Raw genomic sequence first — 18,141 nt, 5'->3', positions numbered from 1 at the left:
GGACGAGAAAGTCCAAAATCGGAGGTTAAAAAAATCATTTTTTTACATTTTTAGAGCAAAACATAACTTTACATGTTCGTAGGAAAAAAATTGTTTTAGGTCACCAGTAAAATCTGTCCATAAAGGGTTAAGCCGTTGAGTTTAAATGTAACAAACTGCGAACAATAAAGCTAAAATGGAAATGTGACTCATCACACTCATATTTAAAAAACAAAAGATTTAGGGAAAACTGCCCAGTTTCTAAAATATGTTGCGGAGTCACTCTTATTCATACACATAGAAGAAATTTAGGTATTATTATGAAGCTTGGTATCCTAGAAATCATGGGCACTTTCCCATAGATGAAACGTCAGTAGCCTTTAATTTTAAACCTTTGATTTTAGCACTAAATATTTAACTATAAACTTTAAGCTTTCTTTATCTTAGAATTGAGGAATAAATTTAATAAGACAAATATGTACTTTATTCTAAATGAAAACCTTACAATATTTTGACTTGCTCAGTAAGTAACTGACATATCAATTGCACTTTTAAAAGCATTTGTGGCTTAGAACTAATAAAAAGCTAATTCTATTTCTGGAATGTGTTTCTTACAAACGAATTTCAATATTAAATAATATTATATCAAAAATAGGGAGATCCTATTTTATAAGTTTAATCTCTTATGCCCTAGACACACTTACGACTTAAATCGAGAGACGACTTAGTGGAAAATGATGGAAATGTAGTTTGACCTTTATTTTTAATATAAATACGCTAAGCCGTCTCTCGGCTAATCCTCAGGTCTGTCAAGGCCCTTAGAGATTATAGTCCCATTTTTCCCATTGATAAATAATAAATCGCTGAACAAAATGAAAAATTTTTCAGAAGTGAATTTCGATTCCAAAAGTAGTCATAAGGGTTAACTCTGCATTTGGGATCAAATGGTGAAAATTCTCTGGCTTATTTGTATGCACCATGAAGCAGTGGCAAAGTGGGATAATGGGTGGTGTAAATTGGGGCTGTTGACGGTGCTTGGGTGCCATGATGGCATAGAATGGGTGGATAACAATAAAAGCATCCAAAAGCCAAAATGGAAAATCCACTCAACTGCATTTGAATGCGCGCAGCAAACCGACACCGTTGATAATCACATTAATCCACTGGTGATGTAATTGACATTAATCGTGTCATATAATCACCATTGGTTTATCAATAAATTGCAATACCCATCCCAATTGCATTTTCAACCCCTACTACCCACACAATTTCGGACTCAATTCCAATGCAGCAGATAAATTTATTGTCATCTCTCATTTAGTCACTCTTTTGTAATGCAATAAAAATATTACTTGCGACTCTATGAACAAAATTATATTTGCAAACATTTAACTCAATGATTTATCAATTTTGCACAGATTGATTGGAATTGACTTTCAGTACTTCTGGTGCTTTTATAGCTTGAAAAAAAACTCCAGTTCTATCAACCATCATCATTTTGAGATAATAATTTGGTTTATTCTGTCCTTTCTCGAAGTGTCTCACATAAAAACCGATAACCGGCTTGGTAAGTAACTTTACTAAGCCAAGCATGTGAATCTTAGAAAATCCCTGAGTGGTTCATTTCTGAGATAAAACCTTTCAATGCAATGTGTTATAATCCTCCTAAGTGTGTCTCGACTAAAATTAAAGTCTAACAGGTATTTATTCTGTTTGGCAATGAAATATTTGATTTTACAATATCGAACTATTGAGGTCCAAGTATATAGTAGTAGTAGAGCATTAGCTGAGAGAAAGAGACCGTTATCAGTTACTGAATTTGTGATCGTATACTCGATTTTCCATATTCCGCATAATAGTCTATGTTCCAATAGGAGAGTCTCGGATTGTGGAATTTATTCAATGATATCCTGGGGTAGAATGATAACTTTTCGACACTATCGAATCGATAGTATCGATAAATCTATATCTGTTAGCTTGTCTGTTAGATAAAATGAATGACGACTTTTTACGCATTGTCGAGCCATTTATTGTGACATTCTTAAAAGAATGCGACTGTTAATAAATATCTGTATTAGTTACAGGAAGCGCAGCTATCGTTTAAATTTTTCAGAATTGACAGTCGATAGTATCGAAAAAAAGTTATCATGTCACCGCTGATTTCGACATGCTTTCAAAAATATATTTAAAACACAAAGCTTTTGGATTAAACTCAATGCAGGATTATTTAGTTTATTTTTAATTATTTAGGTATTTAAAATACTTTAATTTAATAACAAAGAAAATGTCATATGAACGTTTTGAAATTCGAACTCAATTTCGATTCTTTTTTGTAAAGTTGTGAAAATTCATAGAGAAATTAACTTGAGTGATCTTAAAGGAGTTGCCCAATGAGAATGTGGGAAAGATAATGGAATATGTAGTTTAGTAGCATTGATATTCCCCACATCGATACAAACACTGCAGCCGATATCAGTAAATGAGATATTATATTTGTGTATTTCTCAAAATGAATTAATTTGAGTTAAAATTTAATAATTAATAACAAAAAATAAAACTAAAATAGGAAAATTAACGAAACTGTGGTGTATACTTAATTTTCAATATTGAAATTTTTATTAGATTGATTGGTTTTGATTTTTCAGCACTTTTTTAACGCCATTTTGCTAATTTACTTTTTTGTCACTGATACTCGATTCTCATAATTCAATTGACACCAATTACCATTCACACACTTCAAACATAACCACCTGGATTTTTTATATGCTTCACCATTTTGCAGAATACCGAAAAAAAAAGTGCCAAGAGTGGCAAATGTGCTGAAAAGAGTTAAAGGATTGCTGGTGAAAATTCTGCCAGCATGGGAAAAATTGCTAGAGGACAAAAAAAGACGACAAAATTTTATCAAATTTGCTTTGGATGCACAAATAATTTTGTGTATTTTGCCACTGAGAAGGCATACAAGAAGCTTACCTGCTGGTGCAGGAAAAAAAATCCGTGGATTTATCAAATTGAATCTGTTGATATTTACTTGCAAGTGATTCAAGCAAATCAACGAGAAAAGCTTAGATTGCAACAGATAGTTACTGCTTTACGTGAAATTTTATGCAAAAGACGTCGTTTCGCAGTCTTATGGGAGTCTTCTTTCTCTTCCATATTTTCCACTGAGAATGCGCTCATACAATTTGGGGTTGATTATTATTTTTCAACAATTCTCTCACATATTCCGCCATGAGAATTTCTGTAAAATATTCAGAATTACAACTTCTCACTTCGTGATCTCTCAACTAGTATGAATAAAAGAGGAAAATGTTGTGAAAATTGAATAGTATTCCTCAAAAGAATAATTTAAGGATCTTTTTATCAGACGACAAGTGACGTGTTTACAGGTTAAACCTACTTGTAAAAATCTTGTAAAATATGAAATATGTAAAATTGTACTGGTCTTGTACATCCATCGCTAAATTTTATTCAAGTTTTGATCTAAATTTGTCAAAACTGTCTGAAAATCTCAATGGGTAAAATGATAAGAGTACTCGCTCGTCTTATGATGCAAGTGTCCCGGGTTGGCATCCCCTTTAAGTCATCAGAAATTTTTATCATTAAAGGTTTTCGAATTGCATCCAACCTCACTGCAGTTGATTTCACGGAACATGGGACAGACTAGACTGACGATCCCAGAAATAATAATAATGGATATCCCAAAAATATCGCTTATGAGATAGAATGTTTCCTCAAAGGAATGTTATTAATATTTACACAAATAAGATTGTATTAAAAACAGATTAGAGTAAGTGTGCCAAATTTCGGCATAGTTGCATATAAGCACCGAAGTCCTAAGTTTGAAATGCATTATTTTTAATTCATATTGATATTTTTTGTTACTTCCTTTCGGGAAGGTTGTGTGGAACCTTGAAAACTAGTTTATCATCTTTGTTTTCTTTAAATCACTTCCTAAAATATTGAAAAATTAATAAAAATATGGACATTGCTTTGGGTAGTATTCCAGCCACTTTGAGTGAAATACCGGCCACCTTTTTTCTGACCACCTTTTGTGACACAACGGATAGAAAATTTCAAAACGTCAAACGGAACGAGTTTAATATTTAGTTTAATACGTTTATATGACCCTCAAGCCGTGAGATCTTTCGTGTAATTTGTCCTGAAGACCTGAAAAGTAGCATCTCAAATTTACGTGCAGATTCCCGTATAAATTTGCCCTTCCTGAACTCTTGCAAGGCCTTTTCCACATCATCTTTTTCATAAAAGCGATGGATTTTTTCTCTGGACATTGTAAAACTCAGAAATTGAAAAAGAAACACAAAATGAATAAGAAATTTAGGAATGCAGAAGATGTTGCCGGAATAGGCAACACTACCTCACCGGAGATCGTTCACAAAGTATATACTTTTTCACGCGAAATACAGGATCCAGCTGGGAAATTTCACCCGAAATTTAAAGATTGATTCACTATTAACATAAACAGAAACAATCTTTAATGAAAACTAATCAATTTTTATGAAAAACGCCGAAGGAAAACCTTCTGCACTTCACCAGAAATCACAAGACTGCTAGAAACACAATCGATCTGTCACATTTTTTGTAAGACTTTCCACCCTGAGTTTTTACAATGCAATTTAAATTAAAATTATACCTAAAATTTAGCGGTTTTTGTATTAATATATGCTAAAATGAATAAATATTTAAAAGCAAAATGAATTCATTGACTATTCGAAGATAAAATACATAATTTTAATTAATTTATTTCCATGGTCGAAATTACACTCAAAGTGGCCGAAATTAGAGGCTGACCAAAATATGGTACACTTCCCCTAATTACAAATAAAAAGGAATTTAACAAACTCAAATTGAACTCCCATGCTTTCACAGTTATATTTTGATCTAAAATATGTACAAAAAGCTTAATTTGAAGTGTTTTTCAGTTTTAGTAAGGTTATTTTATATCTCTTTGATTTAAATTTTAATTTAACTAGACAACCCGAAAGAAATTATTAAAATTCTTTGTGTATAAGTTAAAATCTTCAACCTTTTCCACTGTAATTATTAAATATAACCTATAGTTGTGTCATATTATTTTAAAATTTTAATAACTTATGTCATAACCAACAACACAAGTTGTGAAGCAGATACCAAAAAATAATCAGGGGTTTAATGATAACTTTTCGACACTATCGAATCGATAGTATCGATAAATCTATATCTGTTGGATTAAGTAAATGTCGATTTTTTATGCATTATTGGGCCATTCAATGTGACATTCTTAAAAGAATGTGACTGTCGATAAATATTTATATTAGCTACAGGAAGTCCTGCTATCATTTAAATTTTTCAGAATCGACAGTCGATAGTATCGAAAATAAGTTATCATGTCACCCCACAGTTTTTGTAATATGATTTTATCAATAAACTTGTTGCTTTTTTTTTTAATATTTCGTCGGTTGCGTCTACCTCTGTCGTATCTGCATTTCTTTTGTGTCACCATTTCACACAAGAGGGGACGTCTGTATTGTAGCTTGCACCAAATGCAGATACAAAACAAATGCAGATACGATAGAGGTAGCCGCAACCGACGATCTTCTTGCACTAAACTTGAAAAATCTCAAATAAAATCAAAACCAAGGGTCCATTTCTAAACGGAGATACTTCGAAATGTTCCTCCCTCACTATGCTCAAGTATTTCATGTAAATGATAAAAACAGCTTGCCATCTCTCATAATCCCCTAATTGTGTCTTGGATAAAATAGAAAATCTAGTGACTTCCGATCCGTACAACCACCTTCCTCTTCTTGATTCACTAAATGCCCAATATTGAAACTGTAAGCACAAAAATCATTGTATTTTTCCAGAGATTACTGAATAGCTTATGAAGTAATTGTTTCAATCACAGCTAGATTTGAAAAAAAAATTAAGGATCGGTTTCGAAGGCCAAAGAAAAGACATTTCACTTCTCGTTTTGTCTGCATGATGGCAGAAGTACTTCCTGTTCGAATTTCGAAGTATTTCGAGTGTCAAAATGTATCCATTTTTGTTCTGTTACTGGGCAAAATTAAACCAAAAGGTTCATTTCCATTCATTTCATTATAATTCTCCTCATAATCACTGAGAAATATTTTTAACAACTCTCAGTATAATATTTTATATACATATATTTTCTCCACTTTGTTCGAAAATCTTAAATTCGAAATCGAGTTTGAATTCTTCGAACTTCAACAACTTTTCTTGCAAATAGAATTCCATTTATCTTTTATCCAAAACATTGGGAAATAAAACATTGAAACATGTGAATGGGAAGAATGAATAGATTCGAACAAATTATTCCATGTTCGAAAGGTCTTAAGATTGTTTTAAACTTTCTAATATTTTGGAAATTCGTAGTTTAATACAATTTCACCCACAGTAATGTAATATTTAAATTCAATCGGTTTTATCTAAACGATTTTGATACTAAAACGTGCAAACGACTCAAATAAAATACTGTTTAAATTCTACACATATTTAAGATATATTAGGGTTATCAGATAACAATTAAATGTGCTGTAAAAAAAGTAATTTTCATTTAGCATCGAATAATTTGAATTTCGATTAACAGATTTTGATTTATTTATTCCAAGACTATATTTCATTCACACATCACTTTTTGCTCAATCACCGTCTTTAACTAAACCAAATACATCCAGATTAGACCCTTCATTAACCACGTAGAAAATCTGAAGACATGGATAAGCCCTCAGCATTGAATTTCTATTTAAATAATAAATTGTGTCTTCGACGAATAATTCAAAGAGAGCCCAAAATTGAATTAGTTGAGGGAGATAAAAAAATCTTTCAATGAAGTGACTTTTCCATTTCACCGCTCCTCCCACCTCATCTTGGAGCATTATTGAGGAAATCACGCAAGAATTATTCAATTTGACGCCAAATCGCGGAATATGTGGTGGAAAAATGTTCACCAATACACTTGAGGATGGAAGGGAAGATGTACAAGCAGCAGATCTAACCGTCAGAGAGAGAGAAGAGCCCTCGAAGTGACAAACAACTTCTCCACGTGACGTCACGAGGAGTCAGCATCCCTGATGATGATACTGTAGGGTAGAAAAGGACATCAGACATTCCTGATTGTGCTCTAAAGCCGAACGCAACGATTGGCCAGAGAATTCTGCTACGGGATTTTGTCAGGAGGTTCCGCCCACTTTTCGCATCCTGCAACACAGAGCTCCATCTCTGTCTAGCAGCTAGAAACTGCGTAGACTTCGCAGGAGAGTGACTTTTTGTGCCAACCCTCTCATGTTGCATCCGTGTGTCACAACCACACTCCCAATCCGAATGTCCTTTTGATGGAAATTTTGCCCCGCGTCAGGGTTTCTACTGCACGTTATTGAATTAGGCTTATCATTTGATTTTGGCTCAAGTAACCGGTCGGTGTGCTTTTATCGAGTTTAACGCGACCCCAGATTAAACGCCGCCGCATAAATACATAACACTCAGCCATTATCATCATTGCCACATAATAAAGTTAAGGAAAGAAATTCTTCATTGTTTTTCCCTTTTTCTCCCCAAGCACCACTAAATCTTGCAGATTTTTTCTCCGCTTTGTGACCTCGAAATGGGGTTTATCGCAAGCTGTTGTACCAAGTTTCCAACAGGAAGCTTAGTAAGAAACTGATAGTGAATGTATTGAGTTTTCTGTGAATATGTCCATTAGGATTGTTTAGTGACTAGATCAATTGTAAAGGAAGTGTAGTGAAATCATTCCAAGACTAAACCTACTTGAAAGCCTATCCAAAGTCCTATTTCAAAAAAACATCTCATGTATATGAAAATGCTGTGACCTGACAATTTCAAGTGTACCGTGCTTAAGATTTCAAATAGAAAAGTGATTTTTAGGAAAAGAAAAATCTACAGAATGGATTACTCGTATCTCAATCAGGCAGCTGCATCCTTTGACTCCAGCTGCCTCCAGGGGGGAATGGACCCCACAGGATTGGCTAATATGCCGTGTGCTTATGGTGACCTAACGTCCTGTAGTCAGATGTCTCAGGCTGCATATCGTTACACAGCGGCGGCTGCCTCCATGGCTAGATCCTACAATCCCGTAGGAACAGGTGTAGGCCATGGGGGCACCACAATGGGAGCCCTCCATCACACAGGAGCTCCGGGCAGTCAATGTGGCGTCATGAATGGTCGGAGTCACCATCAGGACATGCACAGAACGTCCATGTTTCCCACATCAATGAACCTTCAGAGTGAGTTGATTTCAATAATAATAAAAGGCCTTGTGCCCCTTATGTTCCCTTAATCAGAGATATTCGAAAATAAAAACTGTCAATTATATTATACAACAGAACTACTCAATTTTCTGTGATCCACGCTTCACAATTTAATTCCAACGGAAGCATCTCAACTGTGGGACTCCATGGGTCCCCGTTTTAAAATGCAGAAAACTGCATTATTCGAATTTCGAAATATCACGATTATACCAGCCGAAAAATATGCAAAACCATGGGTAAATCTAAGTTGGTGATTTTTATTTAGAAAAAGAGATTATGAACCATTATGTCCTGGGTTTAGTAATTTAAGGATGATTGAATTAATGGTGACCCAATAAATAAATTTTTTCAAACACAAGTTTTTGACTCTCATCCTTAAAGACTTAAATGGCATGTAGAGTCCCATTTAATTGTATAACTGGCGTACATAAGGACAGAGAACGGTGTATGTACCGGCTTAAGTATAAACCACGAGACAACTCAGTACAAAGAATGTTAATAATTTATCACCAAGTTCTCAGGTCTGTAATATGGATCTTAGATCTATAGGGTTTAACCATATGGCTTAACTTCTCTCATTTCGTATAAGACGATATTTTTTGGAAAATTCTAACTTTGCATATTTAGGACAAATGATCGATTTGTTTTGCAAAACCAATAAACTGCTCGTTTCAAGATTACAAGAGCTTCGGGAACTAACATTTCGGTTAAGAGAGTGGGATTGCTATACGCGTATTATCAAATTAAATGTGTTTATAACCGTGTATCAAATTGAGGGCTTAAATTGGATATACAGAAAACATAGACCCTGTGAAGCGAAAGTCTTAGATTTATTCTCACTCAATTTTGAACTTGAATAAATTAAATGACTAGTGAATTTTTAAAACACTATCAATAAAAAAAAACATATGAGGTCAGTAAAAAATAAAAATGATTTCATATCGGTCTAAAAGATGTTCTATTTTTCTTTCAACGTCTAAATACGTTCGTATTTCAAAATTTAAGCATTTATAATAATGTAGGGGAGACTGGGGCAAAAAGTCACAAATCGAAAATTTCAAAATTCAATATCTTCCAAGATAAATAAGATAGCGGTTTAATTTTTTTCCATGGATAGCTTCCATAGACCTTCTTCGATGTTGTATGTTTCTTAAGTATTCGAACAAGGAAATTTAGAAAACAAAAAGTATCAAAATTTGTAGCCCTATTTTTGAAATATTTTCCCTGAAGAATATAAGGGAAGAGTACCAGCGATCGGCAGTGTTCCTCGGATCGTCAGGTTAATACCACATTATTTCTCCAAATTACATAATTTTTTAAAAATTATTAGCTACTTTTTACCATTTAACTCTTACAACAATACAGTGCATTAACTCAGATTTAATTTATAAAACCAATTTTCCCTGAGACACTTGATTAAATTCCTAACGATCCGAGGTACAGAGTGCAAGTTTGCAATTACATATATTTTTTATTAATTTATTGTAAAAATTAAAAATTGAAAAGCACAGATATAGTTAAAGGGATCACTAATGTATCAATTTGCATACATAAAAATACCAAATAATGTTTTGTGGATTATATTTTCAACTAAATATGGAGCATGTCTCTTAACATTCCGATCCGGGGTACTCTTCCCTTATCAATCATTACCTACTTATTCAAAATTTATGGACTGATGATTATTTCCTAAATGACTTGGATTCTTTGAATACGAAGCCGCTATCTATTTTAGAATTTTACAAAGATTCTTCTCTCAATAAATCTTTTTTATTAAGAACGACCACTTGGGGTAAAAAGTTACAAAAGGTATGGAGCAAAAAGTAAGAAAAATCGAAACAATTTATGATGTCTCACGGCAAAAAAAAACATCAATGCCATGTGTCGCCGCTTGTTCTTTGCATTAGTCAAACGATTTGCAGTCTTTTGTGTGTGTGTTTTTTTTATTCTAAAATAGCTTGAAAATCGTTTTTATCGTTCAGACAGAGAAAACGGTGTTTTACAAAGGTGTAGAGGAATAAATTTCCTATGAAAATATGTTATCTAGGATTTTTTTTAATTTACGGAATCCCGTAACAATGCGAATCAAAATGCGGTAACATCCCATGCCTGATACTATTTGCCTCAGCATTTTTGAGAATGGCCACAAAATTACGTTTTATAAAACGGCTCGATAAATGTATTTCCATACAAAATAGAGGAAAATTACTTTCAGAAAGTTGTAGAGCGGTAAATTTTCTATAAAACTGCGCTAATTAGAAATTTCTGGGGCTAGAGTAGTTTGTAAAAAAAATAAAATATCCGTTTTGTTACTTTTTGCCCCAGTCTCCCCTACAGATTCGTTATTAAATATTCAATTAATATATAGTATTTAAATTTTTATAATATTTAATAAGTTACTAAACAAAATGTTAAATTCAATTCAATTTATTGAATATTGAATCGTAAAGCTATAGCTGCACCTGTCGTAAACGTACGTTAGCAGATATTCTTTACAATCTCAGTTTCGATTTTTTTAGATTAAAAAAATATTTTAAAAAATGACTGATTTTCGTTTATATAGGCGTTATTTGAGATTGCTTTTATTGTCGTTTTGGTAAAAAATTAAGCAAAACGTAGTGAAAGTCTGATTATATCGTTAGTAGGATATCATAACAATTATTTTAAATATTTTATTTAAAAAAATAAATATCTGATTTTTGAACTGGTCAAAATGGACTAAAACCGCGACTAAATATATTGTTAGTTAGTTGTAAAAAAAAATTTACTGAACATGGCGATTTATCAATTAAAAAACATTAACAAAATATTTTAAAAATAATGAAATCATCATATAAGTTGTAGGGAATATAAGAGATATAAATAATTTTTAAGTAATCATTTAATTGTAAAAAATAACTTAATTGTACAAACTTTTACATTCACAGTGATCAAAAATTATATTTTGATCACTATTCAAATTTTCTCCTGACAATTTTACCTTTAATTATAAAAAACGGAAATTTGTAGTCTTACTGATGATCTTTAAATAATAATAATAATAATAATGCTGGCACAACATTCCATGAAGGAACAAGGCCATCCCACAAGAAGATTTCTAGATATGCATTATTATTTTTTTGTACGGGATGAGATTATCATGTCCCATATGCCCAGTGGAATCAAGTGCAGTGAAGCTCACTGGATGCAATCCAAACACCTTTAACGGCAGAAAAATTCCTGGTGACCTAAAGGGGATTCGAACCCGAGACACTTGCATTATAGAGCAAGTGCTCTACCACTTGACCCATTGAGTGCCCAACACATGCCCGGCACATCATTTACATCAGAAAAATTTCACAAAGTCATACTTCACATCCCTCTCTTTCTTAAAAGCTTTGCATAGGGGAAACTGGGGCACCACCAAACACGGGGTACCACCAAACACTAATTTTTATTTCTAAACTACTTGGACTATCTCGACCATTCCTTCAGTGGACAAGCATCCCTATAGTGCCTATAAATTCCTATCGGCCTTATCCTCTGATATCCATTATCCTAATAAAAAATCGCAGTGTTTGGTGGTACCCCGTGTTTGGTGGTGCCCCAGTTTCCCCTATGTCTATCCTACTCTTTCCCACTCTTCTTCTTCTTTTGTACATCACGCCATATTAAATTTAATTCAGTCCAATTTCGAGTCTGAAAGAGTGAGACAGACTTATGCAAATTTCTTTAGAAAGAAAGGGACGCGAATTTTGCTTTCATGAAATTCTACCGGACTGAAAGGTGTGCTGAAGTCATAACTGACCAAATTTACTTTATGCTGACCAAAGCGATTATGCCGTTAGAAGTTTTAAGTTACAGAAACTAGTTTTTGCAGTTTTTGTAGGAGAGTGTTGAAAAAAAATTTAATTTAAGACATGTGATTTTTATGGTTTTTATTAATGAATACTCAAATATTAATCCCAAAATTTACTAAGCTTTCAAAACCAAATGTCTGCATGGTGTTTGTTAAAATATTAAACTAAATTGGGGACTATTAATTTTTCGAAAAGCTCATATAAAATTAACTCTGGAAGATGTTTTTGGAAAATAAAGACAGAAAGCAGATTTTACTGCACTTTAGTTAGAGAATGCTTATTGAATTAGCTTGGTGAGATTCCTACAAGAACACTCGGTATGGTAATTCTGGGGCAAAATCTTGAGAAGGATATTGTGATTAATCATTCAAAGGATAATTCCTTAATTGTATTAAATCAAATAATAGTGTATGAGAGGCGAATTGCATTATAAACTATGTTGGTTTCAAATTCACCACTAACAGCATTAAGCCACAAGGCTTTATGCATAATGAACAGGATATGGAGGAAACCATAAGCACTAAATTTATCCCACGAGAGCCTCCCTGCCATAGCCTCTTTGTTGCGCCCCCACAACTCCACAAGCATACTCCTCCGCCCATCAAAGGAAAAGCCATGGAGACAGCCCTCTTATTGGTACACATAAGTCAGAATCCACCGCAGAGATATTAGACTTTCTGCACCATTGAACAGAAAGGGTGGCTCCAGACATAAGGAGCACTATTAACAGCCAAACCATAATGCATCCTGGGAGATTCATGCATGACATTATCTACCAGAGCAAATGGAGTTTGGACCACAATACCGCACTTTAAAAGGGAATGAGGAAGATATGTAGTCAAAATGGGTAAAGTGTTTAGTTCTAATCTCATTTTCACTCAGCACAAGCATAAAGCGTCAAAATGCCACTCAATTAATTCTCTATACACTTTATATAATTTCACATTTTGCAAGAATGGACAAATAGAGCAATTTTGTGTCCAACATTGTTGCACTGGTGACATGAATATTATTTTAGACACGTTTATGGAAAGAATATGTCGGACTTTTTTACCAATTGGATCCGTGCCAAAATGGCCCTGAGAAGAAAAGTTGGGAAATTTATGTGTTTGAATTAGTGAATGTGAGGGCACTACTGGATATGAGACTTCATAAACGCAACTCATGATTTTGTATCAAAAGAATGTTAGAGATCAGAAAAATAGGGTCACATATCCACTATTTGGTCATTTAAGCGAGAATTTATGTTTATAATAATAATAATGGTGGAATTACGTTTCAGGAACTAATTAGGTCTTCTCGCAAACGAGATTTTCGGGATACTTATTATTTAGTGGAAGTGTACGAAATTCCGGCTTAGTTGCAAATAAACACCAAAATCCTAAGTTTGACACATAATGTTTTTAATGAATATTATTATTTTTTGTCATTTCTTTTTCAAAATTGTGGTTTGAATCCTTGAAAAGTAGCTTATCATCTTTGTTTTCTTTGAATGAATTCTCAAAATATTAAAAAAATAAATAAAAATATAGATATTGCTTTAGGTAATATTCCGGCCAGTTTGAGTGGAATTTCGACCACCTTGTGTTAAACAGCAGATAGAAAATTTCAAAACGTCATATGGAACGAACTTAATATACATATAGTTAATTACATTTATATGAGCTACAGAGTCCTAAGATCTTTTGTGTAATTTATCCTGAAGATTTGATCTTGCCACTCCAAATTTACTCACAAATTCCTGTAGCGACTTGCATTTCCAGAACCCTTCCAAAGCCTTTTCCACGTCATTATTTTCATAAAGGCAATGCTCGTTACATTTTTAAGCATTTTACACTCTTAGAAATAAAAACAAAAAGTAAATAAGAAATTTAGGGAAACAAAAGATATTGCCGAAATTATAAACATCATCTCACTATTAGAGACACGCTCACAAAATGTCTAATTTTTGTTTAACTCGAATTACGTAATTCAGATGGGAAGATTTATGCCCAAAGCACAATAATTTTTGTTTAGTAAACATGTTTTTGACGTTTCAATGAGAGTGAATGAAACATAGATCTACTCATCTCGCTCATTCTCATGGGAAATTTTGAAAACATGTTTAGAAACAAAAGTTATTGTGCGCTGGTCATTACGCGAAATTCAAAGAATGATTCACTATTAACATAAATAAAACAATCTTTAATGAGCAATAATCAATTTTAATGAAAAACATCTAAAAGGAAAATCATTTGCACTTCACCACAAACCACAAGACTGCTAGCAAATAGACATTTGTCAAATTTTTTGTAAGACTTTTTCCATGTACTAACGTTTCAGTCTTTCAGTAATACAATTTTAATACAAATTATAAAGATAATTTAATGATTTCTGAGTCAATACATTCTAAAAAACAAAAACATTGCCTATTCCAAGATAACATAAATAATTGCAATTGATTGAGTTGCTTGACCGAAGTTACAGTCAAAGTGGCCGAAATTTAAATCTGACAGAAATTTGACACAGTTCTCTCATTCTTATACAGGGACGAAGTTATTAGTCTCTTACTCCGTGGAATGAGGCTCACTGAATGCAATTTGAACACCTTTAACTTTAAAAAAAAATCTGGTGACTTAAAGAAAATCTGAACTCGGTACTCATGCATGACAGAGCAAGTAATTTATCTCTTAAATGAACCTAGGCAATGTTTTCATCATCACAGTGAGGTTAAAATGAGGCTAAGGTCAGCAATCGTGAATTTTTTTTTGTCGATTGAGTTGTTCTGTTTAAATTCCTTCCCCTGTGTGTCATACTCACTGAATTGTATTGCTAGATTCTACCATACAGGTTAACCTGGGTTTAGTGAAATATCTTTGGACAATATCCAGGGACGCCCTTGCACGCACGCACTTATTGAAACACAACGTTTTCGAAGGGAACTATTTAATTTGGGGAACTAATTTACGCGTTCGCACTCTCTAATCACCAATGGCTGAATAACAATATCCGCCTCTTTATTGGGTTGGAAATTTCAAGAACTTTCAAGAAAAATAAGCAAATCAATTGAAAAATAGGCCTTCCAAAGTGATAACTTTGGCCTTTGAAAATTCGATATCGAAATGTTTCTCTAACATAGGTGTCTAAGGACAAAATATTCACATTGACTACCTCCTAAACATATTCGAAAATGAAAATAAAACTCTAGGAACCTTTTTCGAAATAAAGCAAAAACATAGTTTTGGATGGGGTCGTCGAATCCATCAATAATCGAAATCGAATTGATATCCACCGAAAGTGAATTGATAGATGAAGTGAAAGATTGGGAGACAATATGACAGATGTCCGCTTCGTAATCCGGATGGATTTTTCGAATTTGTTCAACGTCTCAAAAATATAATACAAGTTTTTTTTCTTGTAGAATTAGAAAAAAAAATTTAAAGAAGATTAAAAAGACATAATTAGAGAATTCTATGCTATTACACTTCATTTATTAAAAAAAAACATCACAGGATAGTTCATTTTCATTGCAGAACACACATGCATACATGACCTCAAAATTATTTTAAATGTAACCGTCGATAATTCGTCCAGATTACGCCGATCCGGATTAAAGTGCGGGCACTGTATAGTTATATAACTGCTCTTTCTTTGAGTTCGAGTTCGAGCAGTAATTTATTTATTTTATTTATTTATTTATTTATTTAAATGGAAATCTGCCTTTGAAACTATGTGTTTCTTAGAGGCAACATTACAGTAATAAATACAATAAATAAATATATATGGTAATTTGTATTGTCTTATAAAAAGATTTTTAACTTTTCCCTCTGTTAACACAATTAAAAATAATGGTCATTTTCGAATTTTGATTAGAATATTTAATTAAAAATCAGCAGTTTTAACCAACTGGCTAGATAGGGGGCATTCTACCCTAGTTGTTCTTGTAAGAATCAAAGCAAAATAATTCAGCATTTCAGAACAAAAATAAATTTAGACAGTCTTGTTATTCAATTCCTTGTTTTCTTTAACAAATGTTTTATTTAAGTATTCACGAAAATTTTGATCAGTCGTAATTTATTTAAGTATTTCCGACAATTCGGTTATAAAACTATTATATATTGATACCTGTTTGTGCCAACCCATTATAAAATCGTTAATTTTAGTGAAACCACATAACCACATTAAAATTAACTAGTAGGGGAAGTGCTTATAATTTTGGACAGTCTGCATATAAGCATCGATATCCTAAGTTTGAAGTGCCATATTTTCAATACTAATTGACTTTTCTTGTTACTCTCTTTTCAGAAGGATTGTTTAGAAACTTGGCAAGCTATTTATCATCTCATTTTTACTAAAATTAGTTTTAATACGTTTAAAAATGAATTGATATGTAGAGGTGAATTTGACTCTTATTTTGGACAACTTGGTTATTAATTTTTACAACTTGTCTGTAAATTTGGACAGATAATCCGCCTCAACAGGATGCCCATTGTTCTTCATTTGATGAACCAATCTTACCAAGTCCTCTTCCTGGTCATGTAAGGGAAACGTGGAATGTCACAAGAAGCCCAGAAACTTTCCATATCATTCATTAAAGTGAGTTGACTTTGGTACTCCAAGTACGTGCGGATTCGCTCATTCCCTGCCCTTTCCGGGAACCTTTCAAGGCATTTCTCACTGCATCTCTTTCGTAGAGATGATGCTCCTTCATTTCTCCAGGCATTTGTCCAACCTAGTCATCACAAAAGCTAAAACTTCACGAAATTTCATGAGAAAAACACCTGTCCAAAATAAGAATCATCACCTCACTGGTGAATGTCTTAAAAAATTTCCCATTTTTCACACGAAAAATATAATTCACAAGGCAAATCTCACTTCAGGTCAAATGTACAAATCATCAGTAACGTGAATCAACACAATATTCAATGAATATTCAATAATATCACTCAAAAACAGCGAACAAACTTTGTTAGTACTTCACCAAAACTAAATAAGACTGAAGTAAGCCACGAAGTTCTGTCATATTTCTCGTAAGCAATTGCTCACACTGAATTTTCAACAAAGCAATTTCAACTCAAATCATATTCAAATTTTAACGTATTTAGTGTTAAAATCTTCCAAAAAGAACAAATATTTAGATAGAATTCATTATTCATCAAATATTGGAATAAAAATCCATCATTTTAATCAATTTATTTTTAGTGTCCAATGTTATCCTCAAAGTGTCCAAAATAAGAAACTGGACAAAATTAGAAGCATTTCCCCTATACAATATTATTTTCAAAATATATTGGACTTATACTTTTTGAGACTTGGGTTTTATGATCATCAAAAGTTAATATTAAAATTTAACATTTTGAATAATTTATGGCATGTAGAAGTACTTGAATATTCAAAACCAAAACATCTTTAGTATACATTCACTGAAATTGTTTGAAGAATTTCTCATTACGCTTTTGTGTAATTTATAGCATAATTTATCTTTTCTATAAACTGACAATTTTGACTGAAAGCGGACAGTACGTACACAGCATTCATAGGATAGGGGAAAGTACTCTTCCTTCGAACGCTCATGTCTTCGAATAATGTGAATTTTCTTTTATTTTTCTTAAGAGCCTAGCACATTTTTATTAAATATTAGTTAGCTTATCATCAATTACTGATAATTGCGTGATAATTATGTGTAATTCTCTTATGGGAAATAAAAGAAATTCACATTATTCGAAGGCATGAACGTTCGAAGGGACAGTACTTTCCCCTACTAATGATTTCTAAACAAGTTTCATTGATTACGTATATAATGTACTAGGGGAAACTACTCTCCCTTTGAACGTTCATACCTTCGAATAATGTGAAATTTCTTTTATTTTCTTAAGATATATTTACACATAATTATCAATAATTGATAATAATCTAATATTTAATAGAAATGTGTGATTTTCTTAAGAAAAATAAAAGAAAATTCACATTATTCGAAGACATGAACGTTCTAAGGGAGAGTACTTTCCCCTACGTACGAATATGAATATTTAAGGGAAAATTTTACAACTTGCATC

The 18,141-nt window shown here is 32.7% G+C and overlaps 1 protein-coding gene across 1 annotated transcript in view; it reads left to right on the top strand.

Annotated features, from left to right (window-relative positions):
* Positions 1-7,427: 7,427 nt before the first annotated feature.
* The window catches only part of LOC129803049 (paired mesoderm homeobox protein 2B-like), a 33,465-nt gene continuing 22,751 nt past the window's right edge, over positions 7,428-18,141 (top strand). Inside the window, exon 1 of the mRNA XM_055849371.1 lies at positions 7,428-8,243. Coding sequence (XP_055705346.1) covers positions 7,904-8,243 — 340 coding nt within the window. The 5' untranslated portion in view covers positions 7,428-7,903. The remainder of the gene's footprint in view (positions 8,244-18,141) is intronic.

Source organism: Phlebotomus papatasi, chromosome 2 (genome assembly GCF_024763615.1).
Source record: "Phlebotomus papatasi isolate M1 chromosome 2, Ppap_2.1, whole genome shotgun sequence".
Taxonomy (NCBI): domain Eukaryota; kingdom Metazoa; phylum Arthropoda; class Insecta; order Diptera; family Psychodidae; genus Phlebotomus; species Phlebotomus papatasi.
This window is presented reverse-complemented; position numbering and strand designations above follow the sequence as displayed.